Source organism: Diadema antillarum, unplaced genomic scaffold, assembly GCF_040938485.1.
Source record: "Diadema antillarum isolate AM-2024a unplaced genomic scaffold, OU_Dant_1.0 seq00000461_RagTag, whole genome shotgun sequence".
Classification (NCBI taxonomy): domain Eukaryota; kingdom Metazoa; phylum Echinodermata; class Echinoidea; order Diadematoida; family Diadematidae; genus Diadema; species Diadema antillarum.
The window spans coordinates 1,102,758-1,120,753 of NW_027271432.1; the positions used below are offsets into that span (position 1 = coordinate 1,102,758).

The 17,996-nt window shown below is 39.9% G+C and overlaps 1 protein-coding gene and 1 pseudogene across 1 annotated transcript in view; one reads left to right on the forward strand and one right to left on the reverse strand.

Moving 5' to 3' along the window:
• LOC139733134 (ubiquitin carboxyl-terminal hydrolase 34-like) overlaps nt 1-17,996 on the forward strand; it is a 118,785-nt gene that overhangs the window by 95,419 nt on the left and 5,370 nt on the right. Inside the window, 14 exon segments of the mRNA XM_071643975.1 lie at nt 3,670-3,753; nt 4,342-4,448; nt 5,168-5,345; nt 7,395-7,549; nt 8,335-8,413; nt 9,988-10,114; nt 12,040-12,147; nt 12,917-13,024; nt 13,656-13,780; nt 14,217-14,340; nt 15,241-15,320; nt 15,631-15,774; nt 16,276-16,410; nt 17,095-17,488. Of these exon segments, the coding sequence (XP_071500076.1) occupies nt 3,670-3,753; nt 4,342-4,448; nt 5,168-5,345; nt 7,395-7,549; nt 8,335-8,413; nt 9,988-10,114; nt 12,040-12,147; nt 12,917-13,024; nt 13,656-13,780; nt 14,217-14,340; nt 15,241-15,320; nt 15,631-15,774; nt 16,276-16,410; nt 17,095-17,488 (1,948 nt within the window).
• LOC139733126 (uncharacterized) lies at nt 1,186-2,859 on the reverse strand (annotated as a pseudogene).

Consider the following 17,996-nt stretch of genomic DNA (forward strand, 5'->3'; position numbering starts at 1 on the left):
CTTTTCTCACTTAAAGGTCCATGGGATTCCACATGTCATGATTTTGCTGCAAAGTCGAGCATAAATCCATATAACCCCTGAACACGTCCAGATAGATCTAGATCTAGTTAAAATCCAAACACAGTTATGATTATGAAAAGCTCCAATTTTGAACACAAAAATGCATTTACATTTGTGGAGTGTGCACGTATTTACAGTTGAGTGTGATGGTGAAAGTTAATTGTAGATGTAAACGTTGCATCCAGCATGGAAATGCAAATGCTTGTGGATGCTATGTTGTTGATGAATTTGCGATGAACTGATTCCGATACTTGACTGCGGCTGGGAAGATGGACCAGGAATGTTGCCATAAGCCAGTTTTTTGATTGTACGTGATCACAGTCACACAACTGGTCTCGATGCTACTCAGTGTCAAAAGATCTGGTCTTGCTCTTGGAAGGAGATGTGGAACTAGTGGTAGAAGTGGTTGTGGTCGTACCTTCACAGTAGAGCTGTTGGCCGAGGATCTCATTTCTCTTTTTTCTTGTGTCGCTTCTGCGGCTATAGTGTTTTAGGCTTGTTTCACTCTTGTGACCACTTACGCTCATTATGTCTCTAGCCTTGAACCCAGTGCTGTCCAATGCATTAATAGTTGTTATAAAATGGGTTCAAGAACGTAGCCAATAGGAAGCGCTGAAATGAGTCACGTGGGCTTTGATTACTTTAGTACCATTGCACTGCAGTACCAGTGCGCACTCAAATCAGTTGTTACAAGTGCGTCGCGCGCTACTATACGCGCTGTCAATCCTGTAAACAACTTCTAGTTCGGACTGCCGGCCGGCCTTTCTTGTGTGCATGTACATATTATGTGGCGTACGTATACAGTACTCTTTTATACGTACAGTACTTACATGTGCAGGATTTGCGACTGCGACGTGCTTGACTCGACTCGTACTCTCTCGAGCGAGTGCTACATGTAGTTGACTGGTATTGACCCACAAAGGTACGTGAAAAATGCTGTTATTTTTCGACTCATTTTATAAAACAAATGATGCACAGGATTATTTCGTGGCGTTAGTGGAGATGCAGCTCACTCTCGGGTATATACAATGTGCAACATGCACTCGGCTTCGCCTCGTGCATGTTTCACAATTGTAAATACCCTCGAGTGCGCTACGCCTCCACTAACGCACTCTATTCTGTGCATCATTTGTATATTGTTCGAAGCGAGTGATTTGTGGAGACTTGGCTACATCCAGCATTATGAGATATCAACTTGAGCTTGTTTCCGATAGTATTAACTCCAAGTAGGCTGTTAAAATACCGAGAAGAACCATCAGTGGGAGCTTTAGGTTTTGACCTTTTCCAGAGTCAGGGGCAGTTGGGGTTTTATAGTTTACTGACAACAGTCTGGAATTCCATTGTGGGGCGTGAATTATCATTCAGAATCGCATACATCCTGCCACTGTTGGACACTTCATCCTGGTCCTCTCTGTCTTTTGTGAGACAGTCTTTCTTTAACATGTAAGTAAGGCCAGTGTCGACGTCTGTCTTATCGTTAAATCGTCAGGTTTCATCCCACGACTGTTTTCCCTTCTACGGTTACAAAAATAGGTCATGATGTCCAGGAAAACTTTATTTTGCAGCCTGTGTGGTGATGTCATGTCCAGTTCCTCAGAGTTCTGCATCAATTTCATGTCCGTTTTGCTGATTACAGGCTTATGTTAAACGTGACCCTTACCTTCTTTTTTTCAGATTTACCAATGTGGCCTTAACCCTAAAAAGATTGGGGGGGGGGGCCTAAAAGGCCCCCCCCTCGACATTTCGCGCGATTACTCAGCAACACGCAATGCTCTCGCCGCGATGCTCTATGACTTTTTTCTTTCGAGTTTCCCGCACATTTTGACACCAAATTTGTGACGCCCGGGGGTACGGTTCTGAAGTTACATAACTTTTTGTACATGCACATGAGACCGAAAATGGCTCAAAAATGTGATTTTGTGTACAAAGTCAGTACAAACTGAGTTTTATCACATGGTTCATATAAATATGCTTATTTTTACTCTCAATGGCTAAAATCAATTTGTTTTAGTAGTATTATGCTTCAAAAAGGGTCTGCCACAAATTTTGCTGAAAAAAACAACAAAAACAAAAGGTCGAAAAAACAAAGAAATACATAAGAAATTCATAAAACAATAAAATAGATAAGAAATTAATTTTGATACCGAATTTTTTTTCAAGTACATTTGCTAAGAATGCTACAAAGAATATCTAGACCAAAAATGAGCACTTTTGGAGCTTTATTTACTGATTTAGATAAAAAAGGTATGATTTCTCGCATAAATTAGCATAATTAATCAAAATAAAATAAAAGAAGACTATTTTGGAAAATTTAAATATACGATCTTGTAGATTACATCGCACACTACCATTGTGCAAATTTCCGCGGCGATCGCTCGATCCACGGCCGAGATCTTAAGGGGGGGCCCTTTAGCCCCCCCCCCCCCCCCCCCCAGTCTTTCGAGCTACCAAAATAGCCCAGTCTTTTTAGGGTTAAATGTGCGATTGATTGAGGAAATTTCACCTTGTCTGTAATATCTAGGCCAGACTTATCCAAATAATGATGCTGAACTCCGTATTGTAGAGTCTGCATAGTTCTTTTCTTATAATTTGTCCCATCCTCCTTTCAGTTCCTGGCATAAAATTTGCTCAAAAACGGGTCAGTCAGGCTTTCCAAATTTGTCCCGAATACTTTGCAAATCCAAGTGATTTTTCTTGTGCCACTTTTAAGGTCTTCTTGGTGTTGTTTCTATCCATCTTGCCCACTAGGTCAGCGAGTTCCTCGTCCGTGGGGACATGAAATGACTTACTACTCACCATTTTTTTTATTTATTTATTTTTTTGGTGTGATTTAGGTCTAAATCTAGGCCAGTTCACCCTCACAAATATCCAGTTGAGAACAAAAGTTTTTATTTCTGCTTGTCGTACGCATAACAACGCAATATCACGAGAGTGGTATATCACTTATTTTGCACAACCTCTGCACTCCTGGGTAGTGCATGAAAAAAGTTGAATGCCACATGATGCATTGAAATAACATGGCTATTTTATAACAGTATTTGTTCGTTGCATAGGATGTAGTTAATTTTATTATAAGAACTGTATTTATCCCATTTTGCCTGTCATGCACAAATATTAATATCATGGAAATCATGAATGTGATTTGAGGTAGAAGGAATGATTCAATTTGTGTTTAGACAAATATCCCAGACTTGTGTACCAATACACAAAGTCACTTCTCGAATCAGAATCACAACCGAGAAGGTGTGATAACCATGTTGGCACATCTGTATTGTATTTAGATTTTAAGATGGGCCACAGTATTATACACTCATGTGATATTGGATGTGGAACAGAAATTCATGCCTCTGCTTTGCACCATTTAAGAAGCATGCTTGTTGTCAATGGGGACTGTAAATGTCAAAAGGCCTCATTCATAGCAATGTTTAGAGTAGTGAGTCGTGCAAAGCAACAGTATATTTGTGCGCCATACTGCAAAGCTCAATGTATAATTTTGTAGTTGGGTATGGGAAAACCTACATTAGCAACATGTTTTTAATGATTGTATGTACAATCCAATGTTTTACATTTACATGTCCTTTTTGCCATCCTTTGCTTGTATTCTCTTAGTTTGCAGCCCACTTCATGGATCTGTGGAACCTGTACCAGCCCAAGCTGTCAGAACCTCCCATCTCTTGCAATCACAACAAGCAGGTTAGTGCTTTCATTAGCTGGATAGAACACAGTGCCAAGGCTAAATACTGCAAAGTTAAAACTGGCGCAGAAAAAGTTGAAATGGGATTGCAGAAATTGACATGCAGCGTGTAATTCCTTTTTTCCCCCTATTTTGTCTACTTTGTGGAGTATGAAGAGTATCAAATTGTAATTTTGGGGTACAAAGCACATTGGTCTGTGTAGCTATCTGAAAATGAAAGTAGTGGAACATTTGCAATGGTATTTACTTCTTTATGTAAGCAGAAATGTGGCTGTTTCTTTGTCTCACTCCTGGGGTTTAAGTGTGTATGTTTAAAGAGTGACATTTTATTTAGATGACCAGCATTGGCAATTTAAGATTGAAGTTAACATTTCTCTTTTGAAAGTACATCATTTGAAGACAGTATGTCATTGCTTGATATGTCACATTTCATTCTTTAATAACATGCAATCACTTTGTCGTAGTATTTTCCTCTTTTAAAACAGGGATGATAAAAATTGGTTTCAGTTGATGTTAGAGACTCTTTCTTAATGTTACGTGCTGTGTGATCACCCTGCTGGTTATTTGCAACTCTTTGTCCGAAACAGGCCCTGCTCCAGTTTTGGTATAATGCTTGCGTGGACTACCCTGAGAATGTGGATCTTATCATCACCAATCCCCTGGTCATGAAGCACATCCCCTACAACTACATCCTGTAAGACAATCAAACACATTGGAGTAATATCGCTAAGTATACAATCAATTTCTTAACTGCAAACACTCAAAAAGCTTCTTTTTTCAGTGATCTGCATTTGCCTCACATTGATGTATTTCATTGTATCATCAGAAGTATTCAGAAGTGTTGCCCATTCTGCTTACCATTGAAGAGAGATGGAAGAAGAAAAGATGGGATTTTTTTTCATAAACAGCCTATAAAGTTTCTCTTGTTTAGGGTGGACTGTGGGTGTGTTTTCTTTCTTTGCTGTTTTAGTACCATAAGGTATGAATATGAGTAACATTTTGGTATTCTCTAGTTTGTTGGGATCATTAATTTGAGAGGTAGCACATTTTCAAAATGTTGCACTCCTGTAGAATAAGAATTTTTGTAAGTGGATCACTGTCATTACAGTTCTATCTACTGTTTGAGTTATTAGAATGCTACCGAAACTTCTGCCAAGATTTGAACATTATGAATGGTCCATATTCATTGAAACTATGGTATGTAATCAATCCAGTGAATACCACGCTGTTATTTCTGGCACTGGAGCACAGGATTTAAGTTTCTTTCAGCAAGGTTGCATGATGTGGCTTGATGCAAAGCAGAACATTCATGCCTAAGAACTGAATTCTTGAGAACAAGTAAAAGTGTGTGTATGATGCTGGAGTCAGATGATGATTTATTTTGATGACATGATGTCATTTTGCCTTCCCCAGAGCTGACCACGATGACCAGGAAGTGGTGGTCTTCAACCGCATCATGCTGCCAGCCTACTATGGCCTTCTGCGACTCTGCTGCCACCAGAGTCCACAGTTTGCCAGGATGCTGTCCGTTCACCAGAACATGCAGTGGGCCTTCAAGTACCTGACTCCTCATGCCAACCAGTACCCCATGGTGAGACCAGCTCTGGGCCATTGGTTGAGTTCACTATTGCTCCTTTAACAAATCAATAAAAAACAAATTTGCAAACAAACCTGCTTCCTCAGGATAATGCTTGTTGGTTGTGCCAATCTACCATCATCAGATACCACTCTTTGTAAATTATGTATGTGTGCCTTACATGCCCTGTAATATGTAAGTGATATATTTGACAAAGTCCTGGAGAATGTTGGAAAAAATCCTGGTACCAATAGTTTCATATCTATAACTCCCTGATTTCAATTGATTTTTAATTCAATTTGAACACCATTTCTATGTTATCTCTACTTAGAAATGGTGAAACTTAGACCCTGTATTGTTTGTGATGATGCTGCCCCCATTGTTATGCCTTTTATGTGTCTCAGGCCATATTTTGGGTGGTGTCTTGTGTGTAGCCTATGGGCTGCATTTTTTTATGGATTTTATTAAAAGTTAATATGGAAGTGTATTCAAAAGTCTAGCCACCTGTAATTTTTAGTGGTAGAGCCCTTGCTTGTTTCTCCTGTATACACACATGCTCATTGCTCATGACTTCTGCTCAGATGATAACTTGTGTAGCCAGTTGCTTATAAGTGTCAAAGACTCTCTGTCGAGATAAAATGATAGTTAAGTTTTCAACAGCAACAGGATGTTTGTATGTCATAAGAGAGCAAAATGGTATTGACAATATTCTGACAACCAGAAACAGTCAAAGACTTATTTGCACATGCATTACAACAATAAGAGATATGATATTATACAGATATTGACTTACCAGAGGTGTAATATAACATCTGAGATTCTCATGGGAAGTCATATTTTTGTCGAGGATTATTATATTTTTCTGAAGCGCGTAGCGCTGAGGAAAAATATAGTATTCCGAGACAAAAGTGTAACTTTCCAAGGGAAATCTGTGTTATATTCCTACTGAAGGAAAAAGTCAATGTCTGTTATATTATGTGACCTACAGTACAAGAAATAGATTCTAAACTGCTGTAGACTTATAAAGCAAAACGACTTCTCCTTTCTACAGTCAAATTCATGAACGCGCGTGACAACAGTGCGCTAGTGGTATTCAATCGAGCTGTACGTAGATCTAACTACGATGGCTTTCACGTACCGGTAATTCGTTCTTCCGTGGAGCACGACAGCTGCAATATCATCATCGCCTGTTATCACATTCCTAGAACAGTCGCTATTCAATCGTACGTAGGGCCTAGTTTCGTAGCGGTAGAGCTTGATTTTGTAATGACAGTTGTAAAAATTGTAGAAGACTACAAGTTACAACTGCCGCTTTGGTCTAAAGCAAGTTTGTTAAGATAACATTTGTTTGTGGTGATGTATGAGAATGTGAGCTTTCTGACAATGTAGGGCCTAATCTCTTCTGTCTGCGGTCACTGGTACAAGAGCTGTAGACTACAGACCTGGCCCTGGTCCAGATCCTGTACTGGTACAAGTAGCATATAAACTTACTCAGTTCAGGCGCTGGTAATGTAAATGGGAAATCCTTTGGCTTTCCTGTCACGACTGTCTAACATTAACTGGAGTAGTAGGCTCTATAGATTCTAGCTTCCAGGACATTCTCCAATTCTTTCTTTCTCAAGCGAAGCACAGCTGCTCATCAAAGCTGCCATACCAGTTTGACGAAAACAAATCTGTTGCAATTTCGTAATTCGCGCTTGTGTAGCGTGTGTCATGACTGTGTGATGCTCATACCACTAGGTGCGCTGTACTACTGTGGTGCGCGTGGTCGACTGGTCACGATTGCATTCGTGTGTGCAAAGCATCTCTACGTGGTAGCTCTGTGTATGTTGCGCGCATCATAACAGTTGGTTCTTTATTACGTCATCCCGGTCCAGATACAACGCCATTTTGTGTAACGTAGTTGCTGTTATATTCCATGGTTGTATGTAATTTACGTCATGTTATGAAATATAACACCTCTCATCCTTGTGACCATGGTCACGTGACAGCATTTTGACCAATCACACATTGGTATCCATATAGGTCATATAATATATCTGTATATTTGCATGTTCCCCAAAGGTTGTTGAGGAGCTGTTTCGTATGATGAAGCTCTTTGTGACGAGGAGAGGAGATTGTGATGATGAGGAGGAGCAGATTGCTGATTTCAAGAAGATGACATTGCTCTGCTATCTAGAGTGTCTAGAAAGGAGCTCATGTTGGACCACACTCATCAGGTAGGCCCAAGGCAGAGAGTTTTGCTCCTTGCTTGTCTTCTTGCAAGCTTTTCATGACAGAAAATTTGAGGGTAGTATCCCTCAATTACTAATATATTTAAAACTATGAGGAGCTGGGAAACACAAACATCTGCCATGGCAGCTAATCTCCCTTGAATATCATTCAGCTTATAGTGACCAAGTTTTTATGAACCTTGTAAATCTTATTATATCATCAACTAGCCAATGCATGGGGGGAAAAAGAAACTCTATTGTGCAAAGGTATTAAAATATCAACAAACAGTAATTCATATGGTTTTCAGTCTTAAAAGTTTGTATACTTGATGATTGCACTTATAAGTGTGTGCAGACCTCCCAACCATTTTTTTTTTTTTTTTTTTGGAAGAAATAATCTGAATTTCGACCATTTGCAACTGTTGTTTCGGTAGGAGTTTCCAATTTTTCATGATAGTTTTACTCCACACTCATATGGGAACTGGTCTTACTTTCCAACTTTTGAGCCAGATCATCCCTATTTTTCAGTCAGGAAGGTTTGGAAGTATGTGTGTGTGTTTTTGCATGCATGTGTAACAACTTTAGAGAGAAGTTTTTCTCAGATACATCTCCATTATGGTCTGATAATATATTTTGGCTGCAAATACTTATATCTTTTCCCCAAGGAATGTTAGTCCATGTATCAGTGTCATCAATGTATGAAAAACAAGGTGAAATTGTATTTTTTTTTACAGAAATACATGCACCTCCATCACTAAGATCAAATTCACTGTTGTCTTTAACCCATCCAGTGCCTTCAGGTTGTTGTTAGAGAACGATGAAGACCGTATGGTGGTGTTGAGCAAGCAGGGTCTCAGTAGGCTGGCTGACGTGAGTATTACTATCAACCAACCCAGACCTGCAAACGATAGTGTTGTGACCATCACCTGTGGTAGAAAACACACATGTAGATCTTTCAATAAGTGAGCAGTGTTTCATCAATACAGTAGTACCTAGCTAGGCTAAAGTAGAGAATCCATCCTGGAACTGTTTCATAAGTCTCTCACTTTCAACCCCTTCTTGCCAGGGACTTGGAAAGTGTGTACAATGCTTTGGAGTTTTCTGTGCCAATCAGCACTTGAGGCATACAAAGGATTAAGAAAGCCCTAAAACAGCTGATTTTTATTGTCCTTTGAGATGCTATGGCTTGTTACAGGTTAACGACATTTTAGATGCATGAGACTAACCAGTATTATCCGTTATAGTGATGCATCATATGACTGATAATGAAGAAATAAATGCTATTTAAAGTTAGAACAGATATGAATGTAAGAATCAATTGGACCCTTTGCAAGTTTTTCAGAAACAGTAAGGCCAGCTTTATTACATGTTATTTTTTTCACCAAAATGAGTAGTTATTTACTGTAAAACATAATTTCATATCTGCAGCATCAAGGGTATTATGTATTCAAAAAGTGTTGCATGCTGTGGATCCTTCTCAATGTTATATTGGAATATTTGGTACAAAGTACTTCAGACCAGAAGGAATCACTCAAGATGTCAATGAGCAAAATTAACTCTGGTTATTGAATGTCGGGTTGTTGCCCCTTTCATGAAGTGTGTTGCCCCAATAAAAGCCAATGTTTCAATGATAATACAAAATCCAAATGGCAGTGAGCTTTTGTACAGAAACTACAGGAATCCTCACATAATAGCCGGGTTCACACGTACACCAATTAGCGGGATACAAATCTCGAGATTTGCATCGCGATCGTCATCCCGAGTTTTTTGCACGTGTGGACAGAAAAAACCCGAAAATTAGCGGGATAAGCATCGCGATGCTAATCCCAAGAAATCTTGCGCTGGTTCGCCAATTAGCGGGATAATTGGCCCCACGCTGGTACGTGTGAACGGTCGGGATTAGAATCTCGAGGTTTTACATCCCATCATGCAATGCGCACATCACAACAGCGAGGCCTCTGCGAAGAGGTCCTCCACCTCTTTGGAGCACAACAACAACAGCGCGCGAACCACACCACTGACGCGTAAAAGACAATGGACAAAGGTAAGTGCGCGCAGGCAGTGATAGAGAAGGGCGCTGTGTGACCCAGTTTGCAGGCTTTGCTGTTATGTCTATCGGCAATTAGCGGGATAATTCGGTACGTGTGGACGCTCGCCAAATTAGCGGGATGCCGATCGCGATCGCTATCCCGCTAATTTGGTACGTGTGGACGCTCGCAAAAAAACTCGGGATGAGCATCGCGATCGTCATCCCGCTAATTTGTACGTGTGAACCCGGCTAATTTTTCAAGTTTAACAATAGCTATACCAGACATGAATGGCATTTACATAGTCATCCTTTGTACAATAGGTGTGCCCAACATGAATGATTTTAATATCTGTACCTATTGAAACACTAAAGCTGTACCATAAATTAATGATGTCTGCAATGTTATTCTCTGTAGGCATTCTTCACCTTACACATGATGTACCATGAGGCCACTGCCTGCCATGTGGCCTGTGAGCTGGTGGAACTCCTGTCTACTACCAACGCTGTACTTCAAGTCGCCATCCAGCATCAGGACTGCAAAGGTCTGTGTCAAACCTGCACTACAGTAGCTGTAGCGAAGAGATCATTGTAGAATTCTACTCCTTGTACTCTACAGTCACAGATTATTAAAGCTGTATCTAAATCTGTTGATGTTGTTGGAGTCAGTGTCAACACAATGCTATATCTCACAGCTGAGGTTCTGTCAGAGGAGGGAGAATGTTGCTGGCTGAAATCTGTCGACACTGAAGGAGAAAGTGTTAACATACTACTACAGTAAAAGCTCAATGGCAGCATAGAGATTACTGTAGAAATCTTCACATTGTAGTGCTGTAGTGCTGAAACCACACTAACTGACACAGTTCTAGCTGTATTGCAGTAAAGAGATAATTGCTCAAATCTAGTGACTCGGGAGGAGTCAATGTCAATACTACAGCTCAACCAGCATCACAACAATTCATCCCAGACACCTATTGACACTGAAGGAGTCAGTATTGACACTTAACTGACACAGCTGAAGCACTAGACAGTGCGTTTAGGTCAGAGTATAAATACTCTCACCTCTGCATGTACACTATTGTACATTGTATCAGTCTTACACTGTACAAAGACAGTGAAAGTATGTCAGCAAAGTCACCATTTGAGGATCTTCATGCTTTCAGGGTGTCAAGACCTGCTGCACTCGGATAGTAAGCAAATAATCAACGTTGGTGAAGGTGATGGGACAAACTATCACTATCACTTCCGAGGCGATCTGGATGTAGCTATCTTTCCAAAGCGCAGCTGATATTCCACATCTATATTCCCGTTTAATTCAACATCTGAAATCATTTTAACTGTCGGGAACAAAACAGGGAGGGGGGGGGGGGGGGGACAACACAGCTAAATCTAGTTAGCCTAGACTCCAAGTCCAAAAACACCAAAACTGCAGATCTGTAGGGCCTACATTAGGTCTAGCGAGAGTCTACACCTACCCTAGTCGGTATAGGTATAGATCTAACGTGTTAGGTATCCTTAGGCCAAGCCTTTAGGGCTTAGGTTACGACCGTAACGTTCACTTACCAATCATGCCGTTGCTGAAAACGCTGAACATTCTGAAACACGAGCGAGAGCAAGGCAACTAGACTACGTGCACACATGGTACGGTAACAACCCATACGAGTCAACTTTATATGTAGGCTGGCGATTACAAACACGGCATCGTCTCACTTGCCTATCACTTGACCCAGGTCAAATGATAGACCACAGTGCAACGCACTTTTATTTCGCGCGTACTCAAAATTGTAGGTTATATCACGCGTGAGGACTATGTGGACTGAGAGATCAGCAAAACAAAATGACTATCATCATAGAGTGTAACGAACTTTTTTTCTCAGGTGATGTGATGGGCAAAACTACGCTTTATCATGTGATCAGGTCTTGACCAATCCTACAGCAAGATTCTTAGTATGTGGAATATAAAGCTTGATAATACAGTAGATCAGATATCAATACATGTGATCTGAGGGTGAATATGAAATTGGGCAATAGATTGTTCAGGAGTATTCCTGTGTAACATGAATTATCACTAGGTAACAATACACAAAACTGTTATGCACTTTGTATAACTGCATTGGTGTCTCATTTTTAGATGAGTTTGCAAGGGCTTAAAATGTTGTCCATGCAAGAATTTCTGTGTGTGATATTTTGAATATCAGCTGTATTGTGATAATTAGCTAGACCTGTGACCCAAATCCATTTATTTATCAGACAGGAATACCCTAAAGGTGTACTTTAGAAAATAAGTACAGTAAGCTAATGGATGAACTCACCTTTGACACAACGCCACACAAAACACCATCTTGTAAAACTAAATCCACTTGATATGGAAGGAATAACTGCACAAGTGTGTCTTGATTGATTGTGACTCTGCCAATAATGAAGTCATGATGAATGTAGCCTTGTGTTCGTATGTTTGTTTGCCTATCAGATGTGAAGCACTCCCTGCATCAATTCCAGGAGAGGATGGACTTTGCTCTCAAGCTGTTAACACTCCTCAATGCCTACACTCCAGACAATGTCAGAGCAGAATGTCTTGGTGAGATTACAGTCTCTATTTTGATTAAATCTGTGAGCAGGTGTGCATTATCAATGTGAAATTTCACATTGTGGAAACTCATAATAATATCATGCAGTAGAAATGACCAGAGTTCAATATATATGAGATTTGAGAGAACAATGCGTACAAAGTAGCTGATGGAAAATATGACGAATATGATGTTTAGAATGTTGTTCAAATAGTATGTCATGAATTTGTTTCTTTGAAAATCTAGTTCTCATTGTTGACGATCTGGTTCTCATTATGACTTGATGATGATGTAGATTGGACCACCATTAATTGTGGGCAAATGTGTTCCAACGATGTATGCAATTATTTAGAACAGCAATAATTGTTACCATAGAAGCAAGTTAAGTACTTACAGCTGATTGGTTCTTCTCTTGGCTGCACCATAGTTACAGCATTTTTAATATTCTTCTGATAATTACTAACATCCAAATGTAATGGACCCCAAAGAAGTCTAGAAAAAAACAACAACAACTTATGATATATCGCTCTTCATTGCAATATAATGTACTTACCTTTCTGTTACTTGTACTGAAATGTAAAATTGCATTAGTCAACTGTGGCATTCAAAATGTCATTAGTAGCAAATATGAATAGGTTAGAGGCTTGTTCATGATTGTCCTATGCTTTGTATTTTTGTATACCACTTGTAGTGTTTCTTTTATTAAATACATGTATACAGTAGTTATAAATTCCAGGGCCTTATGCTGGTTAGTTTGTGTTGGTTTTGTTATTACTGCAGGCGTCCTCCACAGCATGGTGGTTCTCTATCCCCATGACTTCATCCAGCGAGTAGTTCCCATGATGCACCACACACATCGACAATTCCAGCAACAGTCCAACATATCCAGTAAGTCTACAGCAGGTCTTTCTCTTGAAGTCTCACTTGATATTACTGATGATCTCTTGTTGATTACCTGTCATAAGACCTAAGCCAAGACCATGTGTCTTAGCGTTAGGAAAAGTTGCTATTAAGTGTTGCTTGTGTTCACCATGTGGCTTGACAGAGAGCTTGCAACTGATATCATCTTTACACTTAATTGCACCTATTGATGACAGGGAACCTAAATCATAGGATTTATCACACTGCACTATTTTTTACACTTCGAGGTAAGTTTGGAAACTTTGTGATGTTTCATTCAACTCAACTGAGCTTAAGATCATTGTCACACTGGAATCTTTTGATGGAAATTGTTAATCTCTCTCTTCTACCTTTACAATGGAGACTGTTCTTGTGGAAAATTAACCTGATTTCCAAAGTCCTTGGGCAGAAGCCATCGACAAACTTACATAACACTGTTGAGTGAAATGGATACAGGAACTTTTGAAATTGTGTTTCTATGTTTCTGTCTGTCCTGTAAATGAAGCTGAAACAACCTTTATCCAATTCTTGTGATGTTATGAAGTGAAAATGTGAAATTTTTTATTGAAAAGAAACAATATGATAATTGTGGGTATTTATCATTGTGATCTATTGCCAGTTATTTCATCTGGCCCGTACTTCCCTCGCCGAATGCCCAAACCACTCCTCAACAAGGCCACGCTGAGAGCACCTCATCCTGAGCTCCAGATGTTCTTGCACCCGAGTCAGCTTGAAACATCTCATGTAAGAGTAGTTCAAGAGTAATGTCACCTTTCACCTTTGACTATATGCTGTATTTCAGGAGGCAACAGAAATGAACTATGTTGTAGTGAACTATGTTGCAGTGACAGTGATATTCAGGGTTTTTGTTGTTGTTGTTGTTGTTGTTTTTGAGTTAATGTTAATTGATTGGTAGCATCAAAAAGTCATTACCTAAGGGAACCTTGGAACCGCTGGAGATTTCAGAACCATTGAGTCAATCAATGTTAATGGATTGGTAGCATCAAGAAGTCATTATCAATGGGAACCTTGGAACCTCTGGAGATTTCAGAACCTTCTTTGGAACAGGTTAGATTCCAGTCTCATATTAGCTTTCAATCCCTGTTGATGTGTGTCAGTGGTCTTCAGGATGGTAACAACCATCCTTTCTGACAATCTTCTCACTCAATTCAATCCTCAGGGTGCAGACCGAGAGTATGACCAAGCCCTGCTTGACTTCTTTGGACCATACCACAACCTGATTGAGGCTCTGTGCTATGCAGCCCTGCAACAGAAGATGCTGACGGAGGATATAGTGGGACTCAGTAAGTTTTGCAGCCTCATCGCCAGAGTGTCAGCATCTGATTCACTGATTCAGTTCTCTCTTAATACATTCCTGTTATAATTCATTCCTCGTCTATGATACTGAAAGGGTGTACAATACCTGTATCTTTGTAAAAGGGCATTCGTAGATAATCGAAGTTGAAAATCTACTCTTTGTTCAATCAGTTTATGATTGCAAAAAGTTGTCGACATTGGAACGAATATTTAGTGATGTACAGGTTTGTCCCTCAAAACAAATCCAGAAAGATTTTTGTAGAAATGAAAGAATGACAGTTTGAAATGTATGTACACCCTTTTGTCATATCCGAGTTCACCTCAGTGGAGTAGGCGCAATATGGCAAGAGTGCATATATTGACATACGCATGCAGCAGTCACTGTGATGATGCTGTGATACGACAAAAGAGTATGTCAGGAAACTTGCCTAAGATATGATAATTTTCAGGTTCAAGAAATCAATATTGAAGTCAAGTAAAAAATCAATCCTCATATCCAAACAGAGGGGTTTTTGCCCAATGTGAGAGATAAGACAGAGAGTCCTTAATATTAGAGTTGGAAGGTCTTTACATGCTGCCAGCCATAACATTTTTTTTTTAAAATCCACATTGAAACATTGCCGGGGGATAATAGCGACAAGATCAAGGACTCTACAGAATTGACTTTGAACACACTCATTGAGGTCACTCAGCTTGTATATAAACTGTGCAACAGCAAGCATGCAGTGAGTACCCAAAACCCATTACACGTAAACAGACACTCATTGCAACGGAGCAAAGCCTGTGGAATATTAAGTACAAATATCATCAAGGGACTGCACCAAGATTGACTGTGTATCAGTACAGTGACAAATCTGTCAACGACTGATGTATTTTTTCTTTACAAGGTGTGCTGGTAGCCTACGAGGGAATTCCCCTACAACTGGACTGGTTTGCCAAATACTGGAAGACAATCTACAACACACAGGTGTGGTAACATCACCAATTATTTGATATTCAAAGTTTTAAAAGATATGCGAAATGTGTTAATCATACCAATTTGTACTTGCCAGTGAAAACAATGTACTCACTTTATTTTCTATGATATTGAAAATGTCAACAGATTTTTAATAATGAAACTATATCATTTCTTTTCTGTATTTTATTAATTTACTTAGTACTACCTAACAAATGCAATCGACAGTTGAGAGAATGACTGTAGAAATTAACAAGTTGTCTGTTAGCAGTGTAATATTTACCAGAAAGGGATTTCCCCCTTTTCCTGCCTCTCCTTCCAGTGTATGTCACAGGGTGGAGACCCTATACAGCTGCTGTGCAGCATGCAGTCCTTCCATGACTACATAGAGAGTATCCTCCTGGATGAACGCACATTTCTCAACAACCAACACGTCACCTCCTTTCTGTGTATCTTCTTCCCAAGGGTACGTAATGGCACTGCAGTGTGCTTGTTGGTGCATAGTTTGTCTCTCAAGTGAAGTGAGGGAGGCTTGGAAGAATACCATTTCTACACTCATACTATACACCACTTCTTGGATTTACCTTTTGTGCTTGCATGCATCATCTTATACTTGAACCATAGATATGAATTATGTTTCTTGCTTTTTTCCATGTATCTACATGACATTAAAACACAGTAAGTTCAGGGTTGAACTGAATACTGTGGAAGCTTTTGACTGTCAAAATAACCATGAGGAATTGTATTGGCTCTCTTTTTGACATTTTTCTCCCAATCATAATTCACTCTATTATTTGTTTTCTACCCTGATTACAACATTTTAGGGAGAAGTGCCTGTCTTCTCTGACTTCAAAATGTACAGAAAGTACTGTCTTAACCTAAACCTTGGTGTACAATTGCAAAAAGATTTTTTAAAAAGACTGAATGAGAAAATAAAATGATACAATTATTTGACTGAACATTGCAGGTATACCAACATGTACTGTGCAATAACTGGGACACGGTAGTCAAGACGATATGCAACAGTGTGATGGCGGAAAGAGACGATGTAGATAGATATGACAGACACCAGTTGACCATTGCAGCTCACAAACTCAACGGGGTAAGTGCAGCATCTTATTGGTATGGAAATTGGACTTCTCTATAACAATCTTTCTTATTGGTAAATAATTTCTGGATTGAACAATGTGGCAGTGTGCAAATGTTTTTCAATTGTACTATTAAGAGGTTGATTTTGTAGCCATGGCAATGCACTCATAGGTAAGATTTGACACCCATAAGTCTGCTTTCCTATGAAGAAAAGTGTGGCTCTTACATGTAGTAAGACCAATGTTGACAGAATATCTCTTGGCACCCAGACATATACAGAGAACAATGTGCACAGCCCAGGTAATGAAAAAGTGCATACAACTCTTGAAATGATTATTAAAGACTGTATGCAGTAGAAGGAAAATTATGATCCATTTTGCTGTAAAATCTTACATGTGGTGAAGCAATAGTTCCTTTTATTTACTCTGTACCAGTAATATTAATTTTTGTAGTGCTCCACAGACTTTGTCTTCTCCAGAGTGAGAGTCATATTAACCCTGTACCATTTGCCTGCTTATACTGTAATGAAATAGAGTCTACTATTTTTCCAGTCACCTTTGTTCATAGTTTTTGTATAGCAGAAGCAGTATTTTCAGGGAATATGAGTTTGTCATGCCCCTGATCATATCCATATCACAAGAAGAAGTTGCTTGCAGGGAGTAAGCATTACACCTTGCTACTTTCCACCTCGCTGCAGGATCTGAGGGCCCTCCTCCAGATGTTCTCTTCGGTCCAACCCCAGCAGCTGAATCCTGCCCTCCTGCCGGCCCTCAAACACATCCAGGAGGTGTGCAAGAGGCACCAGCCGAGCCTGTCAAGGCAGCGACCACCGCCCAAGAAGCACCAGACACCCTCCTCCTCCTCCTCCTCCTCCTCTTGTTCCTCCTCCTCATCTGAGGAGTTTGAGGTGGAGGAGGATGCTGGACCAGAGGTTGCCAAAACGATGAAGGGAGATGATGGGAAGCTGTCCAGAAGGAAAGGAAAAGCACAGCACAGTAAGGAAGGAAGAGGGGATGGACAGAAGGAAGGAAAGATGCAGGAATGTGCAGAGGATGAGAAGAAGGATCCTCATCAAGAGGAAAGAGACACAGGTATGTGTGCAAGTTAGTTAACCATGCCTTTTGCCATTTATACTATATTCTTATATACTGAAAGCCCATTGATGACCTTTTTTTTTTATTTCATATTTCTAACGAAGAGCGTTGTCATACAATTCTCACATTCCATCTCAAATAGCTCTCTTTCAATCACAGTACAATAGTTATCCAGAGTTATTGTCACTTTTATAGTGGATCTCCTGATTCTACAATAAATAGATATCAACAGATTTGACCATTTCTCTTGTGGACCAAGAAAATGTAAATGGTGGTGACAGTGAGACGGCGCAGTCGGTAGCACTTTTCCCTTGCAGTAGAACAGCACGGGTTGAGTCTCGTACGAGTACAGCTGAGCAAGGAGGTGTGTGAACATACCCTCCTGGCTAGTTAAAGGGAAACACGCTGTTCTTTGGATAGGACAGGAAATGGAGGTCCCATGTATGAGGGAGTCTCAACTCACACACATCAAAGATCCCTCCTCACTTCCACACAGAGAGTAGGG